At 41.9% G+C, this 25,181-nt stretch overlaps 1 protein-coding gene across 8 annotated transcripts in view; it reads left to right on the plus strand.

The window, feature by feature from the left end:
* GRIA4 (glutamate ionotropic receptor AMPA type subunit 4) overlaps positions 1–25,181 on the plus strand; it is a 378,736-nt gene that overhangs the window by 337,722 nt on the left and 15,833 nt on the right. For 5 of the 8 annotated variants that reach the window (XR_006605952.1, XM_004764438.3, XM_004764436.3 and 2 more), the window contains exon 14: positions 493–740. Coding sequence is in view for 6 of the 8 variants with exons in the window: in XM_004764438.3 (XP_004764495.1) it covers positions 493–740 (248 nt within the window). In the remaining 2 variants the exon portion in view is untranslated. Of the gene's footprint in view, positions 1–492; positions 741–12,691; positions 12,731–25,181 lie in introns of all 8 variants that reach the window. The other 3 variants (XR_006605953.1, XM_045077518.1, XM_004764444.3) reach the window with 1 other exon arrangement.

Below are 25,181 nucleotides of genomic sequence, written 5' to 3' on the forward strand. Positions count from 1 at the left end.
TTCGAATATGTCTTAGAACACTTCATATTAAAACGTGGAGGCATGAAAAAGGATAAAAATGAAAACAGTATAGCAGCACTCCTTATCAGTTATCATTCAGGCATAGAATTAAAGGGAGTTTTGCAAAGCTGGCCCCTTCTGGGTTTACCGTGACTGTGATAGCGGGCATGATTTTGTATGTCCCACACGCTATGACATCCTACCTTTAAAAATAATGATAATACGTTGTTCTTTAGACAGCTGAGTAGGGTAATCATCTATGACCAGAGGGACCTGCTTGTTCCAATATCACTTCTAAATGTCTGCTCTTTCTGTGACGTCCTTAACTGTAAAACAGTTTTCTGACGGGAGAGGAACAGGTTAGCCAGGCAGACCAGAGTTGCAGGACCAGGAAATGGTACTTTAAAAAGGCTTTCTCCTCGTCCGGCTCAGTCACTATTAACATACTGTTCCCTTCTCTCCTGAATTTGATTTTATTTGCATTTCCTCCAGAGATCAAAAATAGCAGTGTACGAAAAGATGTGGACCTACATGCGATCCGCAGAACCGTCAGTGTTCACTCGGACGACCGCAGAGGGAGTAGCTCGGGTCCGAAAATCCAAAGGCAAATTCGCCTTCCTCCTGGAGTCCACTATGAACGAGTACATCGAGCAGCGAAAGCCGTGTGACACCATGAAAGTGGGAGGAAATCTGGATTCCAAGGGCTACGGAGTAGCTACACCCAAGGGTTCTTCATTAAGGTGGGTGGGATAGTATAACAATGTAACATGTGTTGTTATAATATTCCACCTTCCCTGATGTCCCCGACACAGTGGTTTTATTTTGTGTGTGAACATGGTATGTTCGTTTTTGGTTTTGTTTTTTTTTTTTTCCTTTTTCTCCATTTCATACGTTTTGATCAACAGTCAGGTAATTTTTTTTTTTAATTTTGGAATAATTAATCGTAGTTGACCTGTATATCTTTTAAGGCCATATAAAAACCAAACTGGTTGAACACTAGCTGCTTCCAGTGGGCCTGAAACATGGGTAGCAACGCTTCCATGTCTCATCAACTTTTTTTGGTCACTCAAATCTGTACTCTCCTTTTGTCAGCTACTGATTCTATATTTTATCATGACTTTTTTTTTTTTTAATTCTGCCTGCCCACTAGTTTCTGAATATGAAGAAATCAACCTCTTCCTAACAAACCACTTTTTTTTTTCCATTTCAGTGTTTCATTGATTATGGCATCATTATATTTTAGGTTACCCCGAGGTTGTATTGGTGCTAACTTTGTAACCACATCTATTCATAGTTGGAATCACGATCAGCGGGAAGCTGGGCTCTGATTCTATGGGGCTTACTCCAGTCACACTCTCGCCCGTTGCAAAGGGAGTGTGCTGTCAGTAAGAGCTGTACAATTAGACCCAATGACAGTCCGTAACTGTTCACACACAGACCCTTGCAATGTGATCTGTGAGCACAGCATCTCACATGCGGATTGCTTCGAAAATCCACATGTGCTAAAGATGAGACTCTCATTCTTAAGGAAATGTTGATAAAATCTGCCCTTTTTGCCCTTTTGGTCCTGGACATAGGGAATTCACATGTTTATGCCCAGGATGCAGAATATCCTATTTTCCTTAAGCAGTAAAGGCTACTGGTGAATTGCTGGGTCTAGAGCAGGCCGAGGTCAGCAGTGACTGACAAGTCACTCCGGTCACAGTGCCGCTTAGAAGGGATTCGTACAAAGCACAGATTCCAGAAGAAGTCAGAATCTTTGCTAAAGGACTTAACCACGAACCCGGTCTTGAGAAGCAATGTCTCTGGTAAGCCTTTGAAACCTGAAAATAATGAGACCTGTACTGTTAGCTGGTAGGAATGAAAGCTGTATAAAGATGGTGTGATTGTTTTCATGGTTTGGAAAAGGGAACTGCAGTGTGCTTTGGATATGTGTGGGGGGGGGCGCGGGGTGACACAGTTCTGAGAAACAGACAGGAACCCTGGAAAGATTGGGTTAACCCAGTATTTATTGTTTGCAAGCAACACTGCAGTAATTAGTGAGGAGTTTGACGGTGTGTCCAAAAGGGACCATTTTAAAAGGAGAGGGAACAAAATGAGCCAGTAAAGACAGACTTGGGTATGGACTTTGGCAGGAAAGCACCTTTCTTTGCACATAAGTCTCGTACGAAACTAGAGGAATGTCCAGGGAGAAAGCCAGGCCAATAAATAACCCTTGATAAAATTCTCCCCCAGAACATTCCAGCCATTCAGAAACTCAGACTGGCATCGGAGTGTTTGGCCTTCGAGGGTCTGTTTTGTAAGATGCGATAGGAGACATGTGTCATTTCAGCAAAGCCAAGGAGCAAAGAAATCTCTATTGACACAGGAGTTGTAAGGGCACCCTCGTGTAACTAATTTAAAAGGGCGAGAAGGGGAGAAAGCAATGGTGGTTGATATGTAGATCAGTGTTCAGACTATTGATTACATTCACTGGATGTCGCTTTTGCTCTTAATTAATTCTCTGTGGCTATAGCTGCCTTGTCCTCTGTCTTGTGTCTCCTGATAAAGTCAAGTTCCAGGGACTGCATTTGGCCCTCAGTTACGGGTGCGCCTGACTCCCATTGATGGCAAGAGAGAGTTCCCTCTTAAATGTGCCACTTTGTCAAATCCACACTACGGGGATTGTTTGGGAAGACGCTGAAGGGCTTCATCTGTCTAGAACTGGATAATAATCCGCTCTTGGCTTCCCCTCTTTTCCTGTCCTTCCCTGGCTCTTGTTAATGAGGCAATTGTTAAACTCTGCTTCCTGGAGGAGAGTTTGTTTCTGTACTTTGTTTGATATACGCCACTATTTCCTGTGTGAGCAGCCCTGCATGCCAACACCACAGTCCCTTTGTCCCGTCGAGAACGCTGGAAGAGCACGGACGGGTAACAGCATGCACCTTACCCCCACGGCAGGCACCTTACCCCCACCTCCTCACTTCCCCAGCCCCGGTTCACTAGGTGGGAGGCTCATTAAGCTTAAATCCTCATTCTTACTCAATGAGGAGCTTTCTGTTTGAACAGAAATAGCCTCGTATAGAGCTGGACCCGTGGGTACCTTCTGTATAAATGACTTAGTTTGTAGGAACATACTCAAAACAACTGCATTCATCACAGCGAGATCGCAAGGGTACATCTGCATGGAGAGTGCCTTTGCAACCTTTCTGCCTTATTTGTTCAGTAGACTGCTTTCCGCTAGGAGCTGTCTTTTTTTTAACTAAGTCTTTGCTTTAATAGTTCTGGATACAGTGAGATTTGGTCTGTTTCATTGTCCTGCTCACAAACTCTGCTGTCACGATTCACTGGGCAGCAGGAGTCTTGAAGAACAGGAGAACTTGAAGAACGCAGAGAAATGGCTGACAGTCTTCCAGTGGTCTAGGGAGTCTCACGTTTCCGGTGCTTCACAGTCAGTGTCCCAGAAAAGAGGAAGACTGGGGTGTAGGATCAGGATGGAAAGCCGAAACTCTGGTTTCGACTGTAGACTTTCAAACAAATGCTGTGTGGGTGGTGATAGAGACGGTCTCTGTGCCTGGGGTAGAAAACACTGCAACAGGGGGGACCAGCGCCTGATTTCACGGGAGAGGAATAACGCTCCGCGTTGTTGGAAGAGACTTTATTTCAGACTTGTGTTCGTGAGGTTTACAGAAAGCTTTCAGTTACAGAGAAGTGCAGTAACCGTGCTCAGAAATGATTGACTTTCTGGTACTTGGACACAGATTCGTCAAGTTTGAGGTCATAGAAGAACACTAGGACTGTTGATGCTGTTGAACGGAGCCTCTTTAGATCTTACTGTGATAAAGTTTGCAATGCAGTGTGAGGAAGTTCATGAGCGATCACAGGCGAGTGTGTCTGCGAGCTCTGTTGGTCAGCAAGAGAACCCAAATCTTACCGGCATAGTTAGTTATTTTCCAAAGTCATCTTCTGAAGAAAACTTTTAGTTCCCATTGTGAGATGAAAAGGTGAAATCTCCTCTTTTATATTATCTCTCAGCTCTCCCCACACTCTACTATTTCTCTCAAATCTTCTTTTCATAGGCACGATACCATTTATACTACTCTCAGCATCCTGGCTTCCTTATTGTTCCTTCTCCAGCACCCTGACAGCCCGATACTGTCGTGGAATCTGTCCTCTGGCTGAGGGACGTTTATGACCTGTGCTTTAGACAGTGCCGCAGTGCAGTGCAGAGCGTAGATGAAAGAGGCGTGTGTCCACGGTGACTTCACTGCACACCAGAGGAGACCTGCCTGTGCTCTAGTAGTTACTGGACGGGAGATGTGCTCGCTCCAGCAGCACATATTCTAGTCTTCATTGGGCAGGAGAGCCGTATGCTCCACTGACAAAATCCTGTCTTCGCTGTCTCACCCATATTCCTCTGGTTGCTCTTCTCTCTGCTATGCAACAAGTAAAACGGGCATGCTTAGAGGGAATCCTAACTTAGTTACTGCAGAGGTTCCTGGGTCCCAAATAGCTGTGAGATGGGAATACCCCCTTTGAAGACACTCACAGTCCGTGGTATCTGCAGGTGGCGCCTCCAGGGAACACAGCGAAGGATCCCGACTGAAGACTCCCCCGGCCTCTGTAAGAATCTGTAGATTCGACCCTAGTGTTTGAAGCCAAGTTTGAGGGGGGGGGGGGAGCCAACAAACACTAGTCTCCTACCCTCTATTATTCAACAGTGATAATTTTATTCATATTTTGCCTTCTCTAAAAATATTGGCAAGACTGGGTCTAAAATAAGACAAATGCTCTGTCATCCACCCCACCCCTAAAGTGATGTTTCAGAAGAAAGCAGTTCCAAAAGGACTTGATCAGTACTTGAGATCTGGGCAAATTGAGGCCCAGTTGGACCTGCTGTCCTCCTGTCCTAGGAGCCCATGACCGCAGGAGCAAGACCTCTGAAACCAGGCACATGCAGCTCAGTCCACAGCGGCCAGCTCCAAGCCCGGGGCCACAGCGTTGGGGGGTAGCACAATTTCACCGGCCCTCTTCTTTCCGTGTTGTGCGCAGTCCCAAGCCGGCGTCTGCATCTCCATCAGTGTGGGCAGCATCCTCTGTAGGCCCGGTCCTGTTGGAGGGTCGTTCAGGGCACGTGTATTAAACCTTGTATTCATATCCACATACGAAAAAATATATGATCCTTAAGGAACCACCTTCTCATGTGAAATCAGTGATAGGTGTTTACTCATCAGTTGGAGGGTACTTGCAAGGTTTGGGAACAAGGGGCCTGCTGGATGTTGTCCGCTAGAAGAAAGTTGGTGTCTGTTTCCGTGTTAGTAACAAGTCGCTGTTAGCACCTGAGGTGGACATTTGAAAAGCTTACAGGTACAGAAAGTGAAACCTCAGTGCTAGTAATTCCTGAGCAGCACTTGGCCTCAAGTGAATTAATTTTTCACTTGTTTTCAGGAAATGAATTGCAGTAGATTAGTACATAACTTTTTTTAAAATTTTAACTGTTATGGAAGAAAAGGTTTCTGTATGTGCTGCATATGAACACCCTTCATTCTTCTTGATGCTATATTAAGAGATGCTGCAGGTGACTTAGTCCTTGTGATCCCTTACAACTTGGAATACTAGCTGGACTAGGGATTAGAACACACGCAAACACACGTCCATCATACACGCACACAAGCACACAAACCCGGCTGGGATGTGCTTCATCACTTACCTGGTTTCCTCTCAGAGATGCTGATGTTTATTGCAGGCTCCCGGGGGTTACTGCATCACCAGCTGAGATGCACCTGGTACGGTTACCAATACTACATGCATCCGAGGGGGAAATAATCCCCTTCACCGTCCATATACTCCATCTTTCCCTTCCTTTCTTGATGTCCAGTCCAGTAGGAAACCTGAAACTTCTCCACTGCCTTTAGAAATTACTACTTTTTTCAATTAGGTCTTGCCAGTGCTTGAAGGATGACTGAAAACACAGCTCCCAGGAAGAAGAAAAAGATTGTGGCATTTTCCTGCATTTCTTTAAGATTTACCAGGCATTAAACATGTTTGCCATTCTTCCTACTAGTAAAAAAAAAAAATGCCAATATGATTCACCATCACATATTTGCCAGCTCATTCAACAGATGGCCCTAGGGTCCCCTCTGAGAATTTGCTAGTTGTTGTCAAGTTGCTCCCTTTGAGTTTGGCTCTGTGACTGCCATAGGTAACACCACATCTAGATGTTTCTAAATTTAATGTCTAGCTGTGTGCTCCTACTCACCATGAAACATAGAAACGTGTTTTAGTAACTTGTCTCAGAAAGTGGGTAATTCATGGTCATTTTAGTTTCAACCACTTCAAAGAGAATTAAATATAAGGAGATAAAAATGCTATAAATGAGGTTCACCAGGTCAAGCCTTCACAGCCTGACCGGAGGAGACACCGACACTGGATGTCAATTGTGACAGTTCTGAGAAAAGTGAGAATCCCAAACTTTTGTTCTTTAGTCCTATGAAATTGCCTTGTAAGCAAGTCCTATAGAGAAAGAGAGCCTCCCGAGAAAACATGTATATCCTGTGTAATTCAAATCGACTCAGTGATAGCACAATTAACGTGAGTGCCAGACCTGTAGCCAACCAAGTCACGTGGCCTTGACCCACGTGTGCCGACAGTACTTAGGAGACACAGTGTTGTGTCTAAGACCAGAGTTTGTCAGCTGCTAAGTGGATGAATGTATCCTCACGTTAATAAACAAGTGTTGTTGTCTTGCCAGTGCCCTTGGGGGGGGGGGGGTGTCTTTCCTCAGACTTGGCATTTTTGGCTTGACCCCTGAGGAACCCACACATGGGCTTCAGACAGAACCTTCAGAACCTTCAGACACTTGCTTTGTTGTTCCCTCGTGTCCCCCTGTCAGCCCGAGCACTAGAGCTGCCGTTGTGTCTGGAAGCCATTCTGCAGAGTGAGAGTGAGCGCTAGGGATGCCAGAACCTAGAAGGGGGCCCAGCTCAGACAGCCTACTAAGAAAATCAGGTCTGGGTAGTCAAAGCAAAGAATCAAAAAGGATGGGGTGGGGGGAGAGAAGGGTAGGGACAGGACAGAAGGGAAATGTGGCCGCAGGAATCTTAGGCTGGGAAAAGCACGGCGGCCGCAGAGGTCCTGCTTTATGGGGAATCAGACACATTGGTGTGGCCCATGCCGGGTTTGCTGCCGCCAGTTAAAGTCTCAGCCGTAGGCCAAGCACCCCCCACCAGAGAAATTGCTGGTGTGAAACGTCTCTCTGCTGGGTGTGAGGCAGCTTCTGCCCATGGCTACAAAGCTCCTCTCTGGGCCTGTCTGTGCCCAGTTATAAGAGAAACTGTCCGATAGTGTTCCTCCCTAGAAGACCTCGGGCTGTAGAACCATGAATTTTATAGACAGTAAATGCCCTTGTCCGAAGACCAGCAAGGTCAAGTGATAGGGGGGTTTCTTGTTTTTTTGCTTTTTCGTGCATTGCTTGTATAGGATTCTGTTCTCCAGACTTCTCTTCCTAAAGGGAAGGCTGCAAAGACAATCAGCCCAGGCTGCTGCAGAAGAAGGGGTCAGTCAAGTTGTCAGAGAGATCCCAGCTCCTACTCCTCTCCGCAGTTCGGTAGGAACAAGATGAGAAGCATTATCCCACTCTACCAGATTCCTACCCCTGACTGTCCCGAGTCCGTCTTACCTGAGATCATGGAGGTAGGGCGGAGAGGGAGTGCAGGAGAGAGGGAATTTTTCCATGCTTGGAATAATCAGACGGGTAAAGAGTATTTCAGACTTGCATATGCGCACAGGACTTTGGAGGGAGCATGGTAATCAGATTTACCACGAAACTCCAAAATACCTGTAATAAACTAAGTGTGTTGCTCACTTTACTGTGGACATGTCATATTCTCCTAAATGTAGAATTCTATGCAATACTGTTTTAATGCAGTTTTATCCTAATGATAAACTTCTACTTAGTGCATCATAAGTAAATAATGGTTTTCCATAAAAATGAAACTGTTTCAGCAGAGATATGGGAAACCAGCCAACCACAACCTGAGACATTATTATCTTCCTTTTGTCTCTAAAGATAATATCAGCCATGATTGGGCTGAGTTTATGATTCATACTTAAGGAAGGGAAGATAAAATAGCTTGGCAGATATTTGGAATGAACTGGAAAATAGTGCAGACTCTGGTTTAGGATTCTGTTGTTTTAATTTAGCTAAGAATGAGAAACAGCAGTTCATTTATTTTAATGTTTGGTCCCCTACCCCTAATTCAGTCCAATAACACTTGTTTTCAGAATGAAATAACAGAATTTGAGATAACTTTGCCACAAATACCATATCCCTTACATCTTTGCAGCACCGAAACACAATCCCCAGCCTCAGCCCCAGGCCCTCTCAGAAACAGCCTTGTATTAATTCTAAGAATATCTTGTGACTGATAATCATACTAACAGAAGTTAGAAATACTTTGTTTATCCTCCTTGATAACAGAAAAGTCTATTTTATGATTGAAAGTAGTTTATTTTAAATAGACAGATTCCATACTCTCTGGAAACCTGAAAAGCCATTGTTAGGGCTCACCAATACACTTCATACAAACTTTATGAGACCATTTCCTTATGCTCCCTTAGTATCACATGACTCAACAGCGTAGACAAATTAAAGGCAGAAAAATAATTCTAGCATCAGTTCTGCCTTTCCAAGTTTATAATTCCCAGATGGGGGAGAAGTCTGTCATTTTAAATACCACTGACCATGCAAGGTCCTGTCTCGTCATGTTGAAATAAAGTAGTCTTTATTTAGCTTACCTCCCCCCCTAAGGTACTCAGGAAAGAAACTGACACACAGATAATTTTTTACAGCATTATTATTCAGTCTTTATTCTCTAAGCATTCAATCTTTGCAAGTTAGCCGAAATAAGAATTAAAGTGGAGTCAGTTAACCAAATGTGACATAAACAGCTCTGTACTTTGAAAGAGAAGAGGTGTGTGGGGGACCTCTCACCACAGAGAAAAGATGGCGTGAACTCTGTGGAGACCTGCACACAAGACCTCTGCTCTTACAGAGAATGTTTGCTTCCTTGTTGGGGCTGACAGATACGCACCTTCTGAACATCCTTTTTCAAAATGGTAACAGGCCAAAATCCCATTAGTAACTGAGAGAAGCTCTTCTCAGATACCCAGCCCCCTATTCTTCTGTCTTTTCAGGTATTTGCAACTAAAAGAAAAAAAAATCATAAAAGCATTTATCAGTGAATATAGCTGCTCTAAGTTGTTGGTGCCTTTCGTATGGAAAGGAAATTTTTTAAAATAGGCTGGAGAAATAGAAAAGTTAGGATGAAACCAAGGATCCAGACCCCTAAGTGGGTACCATAACCTTTGGCTTCTACTCAAGGCCAGGTGGAGGGAAAAAGTCAACAGGGTCCAAGAAGAGCTCACCTCAGATGGTCTCCCAGAGTAAAAAGCAAAAAGCAAAGGCTAACAGAAAAAGAAGTTGCTTTCTTTTAAATGATACAGCAATGTTAACATCGTAGAAGGCAAAGAACCAGTTCATGTATGATCTAATTGATGATCTTTCTAATCTGTTCACTTTTAAGAGGTGATGTTTAAGTTTGGCTTGATGATAGAACTCTAAAAATTACTGAGCAGTATATTTCTTAAGTGAGACAATAATAGTGACCGTGAGGCCTGAGCGTTTTTTAACCACCCCCACATCGTTCTTTTTACTTGCTCCTTTTCACCCTCTTATGGTGTCATTCTGTTAAGAGGAAGAGTCTAGTGTGTAAACCTGGTGATTCACAGACCTGTACCCCTGGGGATAAAAATATATGTTTATAAAAAATTAAAAAAAAAAAAAAAGAGGAAGAGTCTGTCAGTCGGCGACATTAAGTGACTTGCCCACAGTGCCACAGCTGAGACTGGAACAGAAATCTTCTGGCTCTCTTCAGTGCTCTTATGGGGAAAGAACAAAAGAGAACTTTTTAACATAGATACAATTTGATTTCAAAACTTACTCAACAGTTTCTGTGATTCTCCCATGTTGTATTTCAACAATATCCATAATTTCAAAGTGTATTGCGAATACCCCATAGAGTTCAAGGAACTGTTTATATTAGGGGAAAAAAAACTACTAAATAATTCTGGCTAAGTTGAAGAAATCACACAGGAATAGATTTCAGGTCAGCATAAAAATTTTACAACAATTAAAACTGGTCCAAAAGTGGGAGGAAATTGGCCAAGATCCCCAACTTCAGAATTGCTTGAGTGGAAACAGAAGAGTTTCCCACTTTCAGAGTCTAAGAATCTGTGTCACGTCCTGCATTATCTTTAGCAAAGCAACCAAAGAATTCCTTTACACCTCTTTGAAGTTGCTGACAATAAGACTGAGGAGAAATTCATCCCCAGAACCTCAATACAAGCTCATCTGGTTTTGGAATTAAATAAGTCACATCTTCGGGGCACCTGGGTGGCTCAGTGGGTTAAGCTGCTGCCTTCGGCTCAGGTCATGGTCTCAGGGTCCTGGGATCGAGTCCCGCATCGGCCTCTCTGCTCAGCAGGGAGCCTGCTTCTCTCTCTCTCTCTCTCTCTCTGCCTGCCTCTCCGTCTACTTGTGATCTCTGTCTGTCAAATAAATAAAATCTTTAAAAATAAATAAATAAATAAGTCACATCTTCGGTAAATAGCTAATTTTTATCACATTCTGTCTACACTGTGAAATAGATATTTAAGGAAAGCACTTCTCTTTAAGAACCACAGAGCTAGAGACAGACGCAGGTCTTGTTTTCCTCCCTGTACAGACATTTAAAATTATATACTGACGTCAAACTTTGGGCAAGGTACAAATCTGACAAAGTTCGCTGGGTTGTAAAAGGGGGAGTAAAGCAGCAAAAGTGAGGCATGTGCCTATGGAAAGACTTGCTTTTGTTTATTTTTTTTAGAACAGCATGTATGCTTCCCTATCTAGATAATGATAAAAACTGATCCATGTAATATGGTACCCCATGGCGTTTCAATTAAAATACTTGAGAGAGTAATTTTTAAGGGCCCCTGATAACATCAGCAACATTGGTTGCTACTTCATTTATTTTTCATTTTTGCCCTTATCACAGAGAGCGGCCCACTTATGCTCTGAAGCATGTAGACTGCACGCCACTGGAATTTCATCCACACAGCTTCACAATTTCCAAGTGTATTATTATAGGAAAAAAGGAAATTCCCTATTTCTGTGGAAAAAAAATATGTATATATATATGCGGAATTTATGGAATTCAGCGGATAAAAGGCTGGTTTGTCAAAATGGACATTTTTTAAATACTCCTTCAAGATAATGAACGAAGTTAAGGTTCCCAAGTAAGAACAAGAGGATAAGCACGTGTATTTGTCATTGGAGAAGCTTTACTCTGTTGTGTCTGCATCATGTAGCTTCAAGGGGATCAAAGCCCAGAGGGTGATGGTGACAGACGGATAGTGTAGAACCTTCCATACAGTGGTTTTTCTCTGCACATTTTCATAATGGCCATTAGAGTAACGATTACCCCATCCTTCATTTCGACGCCTCTGGAATATATGGTGACAACCCAAGGTTCCAAAGTACATCCATTTTCTCACCTGATGTCATTTTACTTGATCAAGAATTTTAATAAATTACCCAAAGTTAAATAACAATAGCACATGATCTTGTATGGGTTCAGGCTCATTCTCGGTCTCCACTTCCCTTCATGTCTCATGGAACTCAATCAATTGTCTGGTATTTGATCTTTCTTTTTGGGAGCCAGTCACTGAAATTATGCCAAAGGGTGACTAGGAATGGACTCTAAGCTCGGTTAACTAGACGGGAGTCTCAAAAAGACGTTCAAACAAGAAAAGATTGGATCAGATGCCATGTAAATGAAAAACCAAACAAATTCAACAACTCCTACCTACCAAGTGCATGTATATGAGTGTATTTGCCCCACAAATCCTTGGTGCTGGTGCTCCTGTCTTCACTAGACAGATGTGGCCCCTGAAGCTCAGGAGGAGAAGGAGCCCATCATTCCCCGGCCCCAAATCCACGCCCCTTTCATGTGCTGCCTTCTTTCTCTCCGGAGATTCCAGAAGCCCTTCTTAGCTAGAGGCACATTACGGAAGAAAACCTCTCTGTCCTACCTGTGATTCCCTGTTTTGATCAAATAAAGCAAGTACCTAGTTTCGGATACTATCCCCTCTCCCCAACTTTCCTAACCCTCCCCTTTTATGACCCCTTAGGGTTTGGTTGGGTCTTTTTTTTTTTTTGCATGTTTGCAATAATTCTTGTTAATACCAAATTCGCTACTGCCCTCCACACGATGTCGGCTTGTAGCACCATCCGTTTACCCTCAAAAACACCAGGAACCTCAGGGAAACGGGTTGAGGGCACACAGCCTCTGTCTCTTTAAGGAGCTCAGGTCCGCTTCACCCCACGCTCTCCCTGATTCACCCACTGCTCTATGCCAGCCTTCAGTTCATCCAAGCCCTGACACAACACACTGAGAAGAGCAGACTTTTGTCCCTCTTACACAGCGTATGTTCATTCCCCTTTGGCTTAATCCTCAATATGAATTTGAAGCTCATTTCAATGAACACCCCAGGATATCAGACAGTTGGTAGTGTCTTGTGAGACCTGAGGAAAGGGTTGGCCAGAACTGAACTTGACTTTAATACAAGACCATGTTCTATTATTGTTTAACTTTGGGTATTTCTCCCCTAGGAGGAGGACAGAGGAGAACTAACGAGCTCCAGGACCAAGGTAAGAGGGGAGTTTTCTTTCAAAAGAATGGGTTCCATCCATTTGAAGGAAACCCCTCCCCCACCTATTTTTCAATCCCTTTTTCTTTATAAATTTTATTTTTTAACTCACGCCTTAGGAAGCAAGCTTGCCACCTGTGTGTAATAGTTACTTGAACATCCTCTTACAAATGTTTTAGCAGGAAGTAGTAAACACCCTCACACAAGTCCTATCAGTTACATGCTAATGCGTGTAAAGTTCTCCATCATCATTAACTATCAGTGCCAATCTCCCATTACGGATCAGTCTCTTGCACAGGCCTGAAGAAATTGCCATCTGCCGTTTATTTCTCTCTGTAGAATATGGATGGTAACTGATAACCAAACCATAATGGGTGATGGGGTTACAAAAATATTAAAACTAAAAATCCAAAGTGTTTCTATAGGAAATTTATTATTCTTAAGAATTTTTTTTATTTAAAAATTTTATATTAATAGAAGCAGCTGATCTAATGTAAAGGATACGGAATTTGGAATATGCACAGGCCAGACTCTGGGTGGGTAGCAGTATAGACGTGATGAGATGTTTAAGGTGCCGTATGAAACCTGGGGAGGAAAACGCGGAAGGGGAGTGGACGCTGTGCTGAGCAGTGTTTCTCCGGCTGAGAGCGCCTTCCCGGGCATCCCTCCCAAGTGGTTTCCAGTGTTACTGCTCACCTTCTGTGTCATTGTCCCTGGAAGTCGTGGGTTTTCCATCCTTTCAGTACTCTGTGTCGCATTGGTCCTTCCAGGCAAAAAACAAGTGAGCAAATCAAAAAGCATCCAGAATTTGAGCTGTTAGAAGAAAGGTGGAAACCGGCAGGGGCCGGGGGGCACGAAGGGACAGCGTCCAGACCGTCTGCAGCAATCCTTCTGTCATCCTAGCCCTCCAAGGAGGCCAAGTTTTGTGATTCAAGTCGATTTTAGGGAAGCTTGCGGCTCAGACAATTGAGCTACTTGAGGCTCAAGAAAAAGGGGATCCTAGGAAGCAGGGGAAATGTTCAGAAAGAAGGAGAATTCAGGTGATTTGTTGCCAATAAATCTTCACCGTCTTTCAGAGACAGTTCTGGGTGTTCTGTTACAAGCCTGCTTAGAATCATCTTCAGGTTGGATGTTCAAGGTTTTTTAAGGAAAGAAAAACTCTTCAAACAGATCTGTTTTTATTGGAGACTGTTGTCCTAGGAGCGGGAGCCACAGTAGCCATCTGATTAGGAACAGCTGTGAGAGGACGCGCATGAGATGGGAACTTGATTTCAATGCCAGCATACCCTACTTTGTAGCTAATGCTATTGCCAGTGGTCACCAGGTCCCGGTCTTTTAGCAGGTCACGCGTTTTGTTGTCAGAAGTCAGAACCTAATTTTTGTGTTCTCACTCCCTGACTCCCTTAGTGAAACACACGGGATATGTTGGAGACACATAATTCACTCCTGAATTTGAAGATGCTGGATGTATGGATCGCCTGAGCAGTCACACAGAGAAGGGAAGGCATTTGGTGGTGTTTCATGAACTGTGTCCACACCGACGTCAGTCTGTCAGGCAGATCTCTTGCGCAATCTGAATTTCAGGAAACAGTTCCTGGTGGTCTTGTGCAGGGAAAGAACTAGGGGGTCGTTCTGCAGTGACTTGGTTCTGTTAGATAACCTGAGATTGAGGTGAAACACCATTTTCAGCTTTTTGCTTTGTGCCGTTGCTCTATAAAGTGAAAAATACTGATCCCATATTGGTTGCATTCGGTTTATTATGTCTGTGAAAACCAATGAATGCAAGTGCCCAGGCTGGTAGCTTAAGAAATACTCAGGTACTCCGGGCCAGGAGCAAGTGACTGAAGGGCTGTGTGCTGTGTTCTCACGTTAATACCACTTGAAGCAAATGCCAAGGAAACCGTTTTCAGAATTCACAGTTCTGGGTTTTGTTTTTTAATAAAAATAAGTGAGGGACTATACTTCTGTTTTGAAATACGGTTGTGAGCCCTGCTGCCCTCAGAGATAAGCAGCTTTGTGTTTCCCTCTGAAGGGCATAAACTGAAAAGCTGTAAAGACACACAGACTTAGAATTCTTAGGGTTTGGTTAATTTTGAAGAACAGCAAGAGCCAACTGCCCTCCTGGTAGGGTGGTTCACACAGCTTCTTCAGGTTCCCGTAGCTTCGCATCCCTTCTTCTAGACGACCGTTTTTATCCCTTTGTTTATGCTCTTCTCCCGCCTCACCAAAATCCAAGCCAAAAGTTAGCGTAGATGAAACGAGAGCGTTCAAAGACATTTTACGTTCTGTCCAAATCCTAGGCTGCCGCAAAGGAATCAGGCACCCCGAATGAAAGAGAAATTGAAACTTTAATTTTTTAAGAGTTTGTAGGGAGTCTGGTGGTGGGTATTAAGGAGGGCATGGTGGATCTTGGAACATTGAAAAAATAAATTTAGAAAAAGAATTTGTAGGGAAATTTAAAATATTTGTAGATATTTATTAGACATAGTCAGCTAACTGCATATTTAAATACACAAAATAAATCTTAATCAGGTTAAACCACACATAGCGTTGACATTTAGTATCTGTTAATGACGAATGCAATTGTTAATTTCTCTGACGTACTGAGTTATACTGTTCTCAGTAGTAAATTTAGTAATAGGAGAATTCAATAAAAGTGACATGTTTTATTTGCTACTCATAAATAGGTTAGAACAAAACGATAAGAATACCATTATCTGGGATTTAGTTGTAAGTATCTGATTTCACCTGATACTTACAAGCTTGTATCTGATTTGATCAATTAGTACTTTTTCCTTGCCTGGATACACAAAGTGAGCTGGTAATCCCTTTATTTTAACCATCTATAATCTCACTGAAATACCATTTAGGTATTTTGTTTATACAGCAGACAAAATTGTTGGCCATTATTCATAAAAACAGCTAGTGTCAGTGGCTCGTCCTGTCCCTCTTACCGTCATTTAATAGATGGTTTGGGAGCATTTCGTTTTATTGTGTTCTGTTTTAAAACCCTCTCCATACCGGGTGTTCCCAGAGTCCCTTAGGTGGCATGGTCAAAAGACCCCCTCTAATGATTCAGCTCTGGATTCTTTCATTTTAATAGGCTGCTTAAAAAGTAGCACCTTAAGTTAATCATGGAGATACCAGCCCTCCCTGTAGTCACTGCGTGGCTCCTGTAGTTCTCGCCCTGCCTTGGGACCAAGCAGGGTGTAAAATACCATGAAACATAGTCGCTGTGCCCCACCAGGAAAGACGTTCGGAGATGGCAATACTGTGACGCCATGTAGGACTCCAAGTAAATGGAGCGCTCCAGACGGTAGATATTGAAAGAAGGAGATCAGTTGCGTGTAGAGTATCAGGAAGAGATCTCCTAAAAAAGGTTCAGATGTAGTAGTTGATAAATATTAGTTGAATGAATAAGTCCATGAGTGATTATTGGAAAATGGTAAGAACTTTAGAAAAGCTAAGGGCAGGGGGTGCCAGGGGGAGAAATTTCTGGTGAAGGTTCTGTTAATGAGATTGGCATGGATTGTGAATAAAATGTGTTTGGGGCTCTAAGGAATCTAGCCTGGAGAAGGCAGAGAAGGTCTGTTTGGGGAATTAGGGTGGTTAAGAGGCTGGGCTTCTATGGTAGAAGGACTCGGGTTCCAGTCCCGCCTTTGGCATTTGCCAGCCATGTGGATTCAGTGAGGAATTGGTGGGAATGTGAGAACTTGGGACAGAGCCTGGCTCAGTCAAATATAATGGAGTCATTCTTTAAAGGTATACCTATAAACTGAATTGTTAGGAAGCTTTGAATGTCAGGAAAATTAGAACAAAGTCGTATCTTGGAAACAGCCACGAGGCCCCGAAGATTTTCAATAAAGCGGTGTAAACACGCAGACAGTCGGGAGTCTTCTGACTCTGGGTAGCTGAGAACAGATGCAGAGAGTCTGTGATTCTGTCTCAGGAGATACAGGTGTCACCTGTATAATAGAAATGAACATATAAATTTGAGAGACATCTTTTCAGAAAAAAAGAGTTCTTAATGGCTACTTAGCGGTAGGAAAGGAGTGGGAATGAAGATTTGAAGATGAGATTGAGTTTCTGTGATTGGGCTTTGTTGTTGTGTTTACTTTTCTACTTCTGTGAACGTTTTCTGATCCATTATACTGAAGCTTCTTTATGATGACGTTTGTAGGATCTCTCATTACCTGTCCTAAAAGGTCAGATCTTAAGTCATTAGGAACCTAGTATGTATCAAAATAGACCCATCTTATTCCAACCTTAGGAAGGAGCAAGGATCACGATCTAATCAAATCAAGTCAGTATAAAGTTTATTGGTACGGCTTTTTAAGGAACATTACTGTTCTTCTTGGATATTTAGGAAGTGTCAGTTTCAGCTGATAAGACTGTAGGCCTTGGAAGTCTTATCTCAGCTCAAGAAGTATTTAGCCAGAGGGTACAGAACTTGCTGGGAATGTATCAGTCTAAGCTTAATGAGAGAGCACCCCCAGCAAGCCTGATGAATGGGGTGAGGGAGAAAAAAATCCTCCTTGGAGAGCCAGAGTAGGGAGGAACCCAGAGTTTAGCTACATAGGCGAGGGGACCCACAGAAAGCAAAGTTTGACTGTGAGAGAGAGCGCTGGACCAGGAGGCTGAGGACCACCATCCCGACTGGGTCTTGGTGAGCTAGGCATCTGACTTGCTGTAGACCCCAGTGACCAATGAGAAGGTTTGAGACTCCCCTCCAACCCCCATCCTGACTCACAAATGCTAGGATTCTAGGTCTTTAAGGCAGCTGATGGAAGTTTTTAACAGTGAGCCAAGGAAGGAAACAGGGAACTTGGTTGTTGAGCATTCTGGAAATCCTATAAAGAGAATAAGGAATGGGTCTAAGAGAAGAAGGAATCCCAAGTCAGGGACAGAGCAGGGGGCATCTAGCAAATCTGAAAACCCTGTGCTGCTCAACAGCCCTCATGCAGTGAGCGGCGACGGCCACCACCTCTGTTTCTGAAACTGTACTTCAGTAACAATCACTTAACGGGGGATTCACAGAGAACTGTTAGCACTTCACAGTTGAGAGGTAGTGACAGTCCCATCTTGAAACATGCTCCCTGTTGTATGATTCCAGAACAGAAACTGATCATAAAACCAGGGTGGCTTGGGTGGGGACTGGAGCTGGTATCTCGAACAGCACCCCAAGGCCAGCACAAGTCAAATAAGATTGATACGATTTAATATGAATAATTGATAGTTTCCCAATATTATGTAAGGGTTACCAAAAGTATCTTTGGGCAGTTTTTATTTTTAACTGTGATCAGTGTCACATACAGTCCTTTAAGAAGCCCTGTACCTGGGGGCACCTGGGTGGCTCATTAGGTTAAGTGTCTGACTCTTGATCTCAGTTCAGCTCTTGATCTCAGCGTTCTGAGTTCAATCCCTGCACTGGGCTGCATGCTGGGTGCGGAACCTACTTAAAAAATTTTTTTAAAAATCAAGAAGCTCTGCCCATGATGTGTTTGCAGAATGATCATGAATTGAGGCTCGTAGCTTGCAAGTTCCTTAGTCTTAAAACCTCCTCTCTGTTAAAATTCTGGAGCAACCATGGGTCACAGAGATATATTTTATGTCCCTTCCCTTAATAGACATACTTGGAAGTAGTCATTAATTAATTTTAAAACAAGTGTTCCTACAATCTGGAAGAGAGATTTTTTTTTTATCTGCTTCACGATTCCCTTTCCAGGTTTTGCAAATCCCCAAAAATCATTACGCCAGTCTCTCCATAGCCTTCAAGAGCTTCTAAGAGGTCCCTGACCCAAAGGAGGATAGAAGATTCTACTCTGTGACCTAAAATTGACAAAATCATGAAACTAAACTGCATAAAATGTTCGTAAGGATTATATTTTTTTTTTAAAGTTTAACACTAAAAATGAAATTTTTTCATTCATCACAATCTTCAGCTAGTGCTCTAAATTACCAGCAGGCATCCTCACAAAAATCACAGTTTCTTCAAAGAATCACATTCCTCAGACCTAGGCCTCAAATAGCAATTAGTCATGCAAATTCCAAGGAACACGGACTTTAGGGGCAGCACTTGGGGGGCTCAGTCAGCTAAGCATCTGCTTTGGCTCAGGTCTTGATCCCAGGACCCTGAGCTGGAGCCCCGCATCGGGCTCCCTGCTCCTCGGGGAGTCTGCTTCTCCCTCTCCCTCTGCTGCTCCCCTGCTCATGCTCATGCTCTCTCTTTCTCTCTCAAATAAGTAAATACAATCTGCGGAAAACACACACTTTAGAAGCCATTTCTGGAACCTAACCCAGTATCTACGCAATTTATTTAGTTGTCTTTGACTCACTTGGAGTATGAAACGCAGAGGACTCTCTGCACTAAATTAACTGCATATATGCCATCCAAAATCTAAAACAAAGACAATGGATCCTTCCTTATCAAAGTGGTTTTCTGAGGCTCATTATACATCATGTTGGGTCTGAATGGTGTGTCCACTGAAAAAAGATTTTCTCTCCTAATTTTGACATCAAGTTATTGGTTGATAGTGCCATTTTCATGCAAATCTTACCTGTCATTGTGTAAACCAACTGGAATTAAAACTTAGTACCTTTTTAAAAAACATTTGCATATATATGCAGAGCAATTTAGCCCAAATCCTGTCTTTGGAAAGAAGTGCACAAATCCAATGAAGCAAAAAAGAGCCGTGTGCTTGTTTACTGGAAGGGATAATTTGGGAAGAAAGCTAACAGCACAGCTGCAAGTTAAATGGAAAACTTAGTGGAGCATTTATAATGCTGACAACCAGTTACTCTTCAGGCCGCACACAGCCGAGCAAGGGTAGAACAGTGGACACGGACGCCTTTCCTTAAGATCAGATCCTCACCTGCTTATCAGTAGACAGCCTGCTGATTTGTATTTGCTTATTATATTTTCTTGCCTGATAAACTAGTTCTTTCTCAGTGAGTTATTCATAGACTTCATACAAAATTCTGGGCTTCTTGTCATTTCTCAGTTTCGTGGCTGATTTCCTCCAAACACCTTTACTTGGGGGGAATATCATTAAACTGCGAAAGTAAAGCCCCATGTGTCCTGTGCTCCTCCCTTCCCGTCTCCTCTTGCTCTACTGGGGTAAACTTTCCTGTATGCAACCCTCATGACAGTAGTGACAGTTGCCACCATTATTTAATAAGAGAACCAGCAGTCTGTGCAATAGTCTCTGAAAAATTATTCATTTCTCATGAAATTACAATTTCCTTACTACAGTGTTCCTAGAAATTCTTCTGCATGCACTTATCTCCTGCATCACAAAGTCTAAATCAAATGAGTTTTCCAATCTGGAATTCTACGGGTTTTTTGTTTGTTTGTTTTCTTTTTGAGATTTTACTTATTTGACAGAGAGAGACACAGCAAGAGAGGGAACACTAGCAGGGGGAGTGGGAGAGGGAGAAGCAGGCTGGGCTCCATCCCAAGCCCCTGGGATCATGACCTGAGTGGATTAACCAGGTGAGCCACCCAGGCACCCCTGGAATTTTAGTTTAAATGCAAAAAAGGAATTCAGTAAAGATGTGGTGTGATGAAAGACTTTTTTAATTGCATTTTTTTCCTAATTCCTTCAGAAATGAAAAGGACTTTTTTCTTAGGGTCTGTACTACTTGTTCTGGGAAAAATATAGTTGCCAGCCCTGAAAATTCTTTTCCTAAAAACAGGGGTACACACACACACACACACACACACACTTTTTTTTTTTTTAAGTGGCCTACTTAGCAGAACTGAAGTCTACTCACCATCACATTCATTTAATTCAGCCTAAGGGGAAAAACTCACCTTGTCTATGTAAGTATGTGTGAAACAGCGAGTCTTCTCTCCAGGCCTCTGAGAGTTCTATTAGCCTCCTGCAGATCCTGTCTGATGGGGGAGGTCTACTAATTGATGCATTACTCATACTTCTCTGCCTGACCTGTTCCCTTCAAATAAGGCAGAACCTTTGCAGAAGCCCAGTACATCATTCCGTGTCCTCCAGCCTGTGACTAGAGACACAAAACCAGGTGGACCAAAGCCAACCACATCATCAGGAGCAATAAGTGCTTTACTGACATCCTTAAGAGCAATTCCTAAATTCTACCTCTTTTTTTTTTTTTGGATCCAAAATAAAATGTTGATTTGCATAAAACAGATCTTTTAGGCATAATATTATAAACTAATATAAAATTAGGAAAAATAATATAAAATTGGAAAATAATTGAGAAGGCTTTTTTATTTACTTATTATTAAAGTATCACTTATTGTAGAAAATTTTGGATGGGTGGGGAAGCATAGAAAGGAAAATGCAATCCAAACTAATCCAAATCCGTACATCCAGAGACAGCTCTTTGTTGGATTTTTTTCCTCAATATTTTTCCATTAATGTCTCTGTCTCTAAATATATATTTTTATTCTTAAATTAAAATTAAGTGAATATGCAAATTATTTCTTTTTTTCACTTAACATTACATTGTAATCATTTTTACTGGTCATTAAAAACTTAGAATGGTCGTGAAACCTTCAGCCGTATGAATTAGGGGTACTTATCAGTACCATCAACCCGGGGAGCTTTGTAAAAATGGAGACACAGTGCCCATGATTCAGAGAGACCTGACCCAGCAGTGTTAGGCCTGGGCATCTGTATTTGTGATGGTAACTCTCTGCTCAGGTCGCGCTTGAGAACCACTGCTGGGTCTCCCCACATCTACTTCCTTCTCCTCTTCTGGTGGGCACACAAATTGCCTGCCATGTTTGCTACAGAAACATACTGTGAGGTTCATTCAGTTACTCCCGTCAACATCATTGATTAACTTTATTAGACTGGGTTCCTCAAAAGAGAATTATTATTAACCAGTAATATTTAGCCAATTAGTGTAGTTATCAACATTATCAGTAATTTCCAAGGACAAGAACTGTGTTTAAGTTTTGTTGTGCAGTCATCTAACTTCATTTTTTAGTTCTTAATTCCGTCACCAGTGGAGGAGGACACCCATCTTATATAGTCCTTGACTGTTTCGCACATTATCTTTACTTTTGTCTTTCCTAACACGAGTGGCAGAGAATTGAACTGGCATCATTTTAATTCATAGTAATTTAATTGCAAGCCAAGACTAATGCTTTTTATATGATTTGCATGATCTTCTGCATAAATCATCTACTAACATCCTTTGTGGATTTTAAAGGGATTTTCTTAAGTGTTGACACAGTGTCTTGTGGATTCACAGCTTCTAAGTTTTTAAAAAACAGACTAAGATTAATTGGAGACTATGAAAAAAAAATTGCTGACATCATTCAGGTAAATATTCTGGACATTGGAACCCCATGATATTTAAATTTTACAGAGTTTAGGGGCACCTAGCTGTCTCAGTCAATAGAACTCGACTCTTGATCTCAGGGTTATAAGTTCGATTACTTAGACATAAAATCTTCATATACCAATATCTATACCTACATGTATATGGAGAGAGAGAGAGAGTTAGTTTAGTATGGAGAGAGCACTCCCGTTAAGAGAGCACAGGCCTAAAAGTGATGAGACTTTCTCATGTGCATATAACTAATAGATCCTTTCCCATAACGATAATAAAGCAGTAGCAAAATCACACTGTAGGTTCAAATATACTGCACCATCACTGCCAGCAATGAAATACTGATCCTATTAAGTAAAACGGAATTGAGTTTTTTTTAATCAGACTAAATACGATATTGCAAGTTATTTGGTCTGCAAACTACATATGCCCTAAATACCCCACGTGCAGATGTTAACTAAGGATAGGGCTGGTGTATCAGTCCTTTCCAGTAATATTCTTAAATCCAGGGAATCATTAAAAAAAAAAATTGATTAAACTTAAACTTTAAAAATGTTCCTATTATAAACTTCAAAAATGACAAATATTTTGTCAGATGTACATTTAATTTTTTTAAAGATTTTTATTTATTTGAGAGAGCGTGAGAGGGGGGAGGATCAGAGGGAGAAACAGACTCCCTGCTGAGCAGGGAGCCCAATGCAGGACTCAATCCTGGGACTCCAGGATCACAACCTGAGCCATGAAGGCAGGCGCCCAACCAACTGACCCACCCAGGGGTTCCCAGATGTACATTTTAAAACCTCACCATCAGAAAAATTACAAGTGATACGGTCCAGGAGTAAATATAATGAGTAAAGAAGAAAAGCATATCTAAACATATAGAAATGAATGATAAATTATTTATGAAAGGGTGGAAGAGATGGATATCTTTGCTCAAATTAAGATGCTTTTAACAAAAAAATCTCCGCACTAGATGACTTTACCCAATATCAATAAGTAGAAGTTCAGGTCTTAGTTTCCATTCTAGAGCTTCTGTTGTATGTGGTCTTAACAAGAGTCTCATTAACAAGAACGGGTCCTGGAAGTTAGCACAATGCGGTATGGCTTTTCATTATCTCAAGCTCAGTGGAAGGAAATTTCAGCATTAAAAACCTTGGGCAGTTTTCTTGAGCTTCTGGAGTTTGACTCAAAGATCATTCTCCTTCCAACCTACATCAAGTACCCCACCATCTCACCTCTATTAAAAAGCCAACTTGGAGAAGGGTTTTTCTTACCTAGAATTCCCCCAAAGGTACAAAAAGCAAGAAGTAAGTTGCCTGAGGCCTGCTTCACTCTATGGAAGGTCCTTTTCAACACACCAGGGCTCTCAGTTGTGGTTTCCGCCCCTGCAGCAAGAATGTGGTCCTTGACTCTTTCTTCTTCTCCTTTCATTTTTAAATGACAGCAGTCTACTAGGTTGAGTTGATCTGTAAACCTGCCTTTTATAGGACAAGAAGAATAATCAGTGTAAGGACTGATCTTTAGGACATTTCTCTTCTAACTCTCATCTTCCTGTCCGACCACTAGTTTGGCTTCTCTGAGGCTTCCTCAGGACCAGAATATCCCTGATCTGCATTTCTGACCTTGACTCTGATACCTCTGTTTGAAGTGTAGGAAGGGGATTACAAAGCAATAGTAAAACGTGCTGTAGTGAGAGTGCGCTTCCTATGTCCCTCATTCACCCCCCAGTACTTGTGACTTCCCTAAGCATGCCTCTACTGCCTCCTTCAGGGTTTCTTTTTCTCTTGCCTAAGTAAAAAAAGGAAAAAAACACAACTTTTAAATCTATTCCAGCAAAATGAGCGAAGAACTAACTTTATGTGTTTTTCTAAGTCACTTGATGATTCTTAGAATTAATAACATGTAAAGGCAATGTGTTTCATAAAATAGGGCAGATGTTCTAATGTGGTTTATGCTAGTTGAGATGGCAATCTCCAGAGCTCGGTCGACCTGATTATATACAGAAATGACGTCTGTAGTCAGTTGTAGAAAACAGGCAGTTTTCACGTGCAGAAAAATCTTGAGTACCTGAAGACTCTTTCTGAATATTAATTACCAGGGGCCTCCCATGCATCCTAAGAGAAAAGTAAATGTACATTTAATAATATTAGGCAGACTTTATCAAGGGTCTGCATGTTTCTGGAAAGAAAAATGTGAATTGTGAACTGGGCAGTGACCTACCTATTGGTCAGGTGTATCATATAAACCAAATGTTGCTGCTTACACACACACACACGCACACACACACGGATAGCGGTGTGAAACTAAACTGTTTTTACATGGCCTATTAGATGGTCTTAGAAAGACAATGTCTTAGAATAATTTTGTAGAAAACTTTATTCCAAATGGTTTTCTCAACATGAAGCTTTTTTTCCTTATCCATTCCTTTATTTTGCTTTTTGTTTTCTCCTGTGCTGTGGAACTGTCTTTGGATATGGCTAAAAACCCTGTTAAATAACCCTCTCATGAAATGACTTCGGTTTTATCCAAGGAATGGTCTAAACCAACTGATAAAATTATTGGGATGCCAGTTCATTAAAACATCTCAGATGAATGTTTCAGGCTAAAATAAAGTGGAATATAAAAATAATTTTCTCCAAAATACAAAATTTGAGTCATCCAGCTTAAATCACTAGAAGACAAATTTAGTTTGTTGTAGATGCAAAATAAATTAAAACAACTTTCTCCCAACGACATTTTTTTTAAATAGGTCTCTCTTCAGTGAATATTCATTCATTCTTGCATTTCGGTCTGGTCCTTTTGGTGATTAAACCAACCACCTGATACTGCTCACTTTGGCAAGTATATGCATTATTTTAGGCCACCAGTGTGGCACTTAGGAAGGTGGGAACGGCTGATTATTTAATTAGCATTTCATAAGTGGCGGAACAGTTAGTACTCTCAAAGTGCATGGTTTACTTGCGGGAAGTGTTTATTCTCCAAGTGGATCAGACTGTCACAACACTGGAGAATGAACATTGTTTACATAAAATTTGATAAACACATTTTAAGAAAAGAAACACTTCCACAGGCTGATGGCTGGTGAAATATGTCACCCTTTTTACTACTCGACAGCCATTTCACTTGCAAATCAGTTT

This window comes from Mustela putorius, unplaced genomic scaffold (genome assembly GCF_011764305.1).
Source record: "Mustela putorius furo isolate JIRA1106 unplaced genomic scaffold, ASM1176430v1.1 tig00000198_pilon_pilon_pilon, whole genome shotgun sequence".
Classification (NCBI taxonomy): Eukaryota; Metazoa; Chordata; class Mammalia; order Carnivora; family Mustelidae; genus Mustela; species Mustela putorius.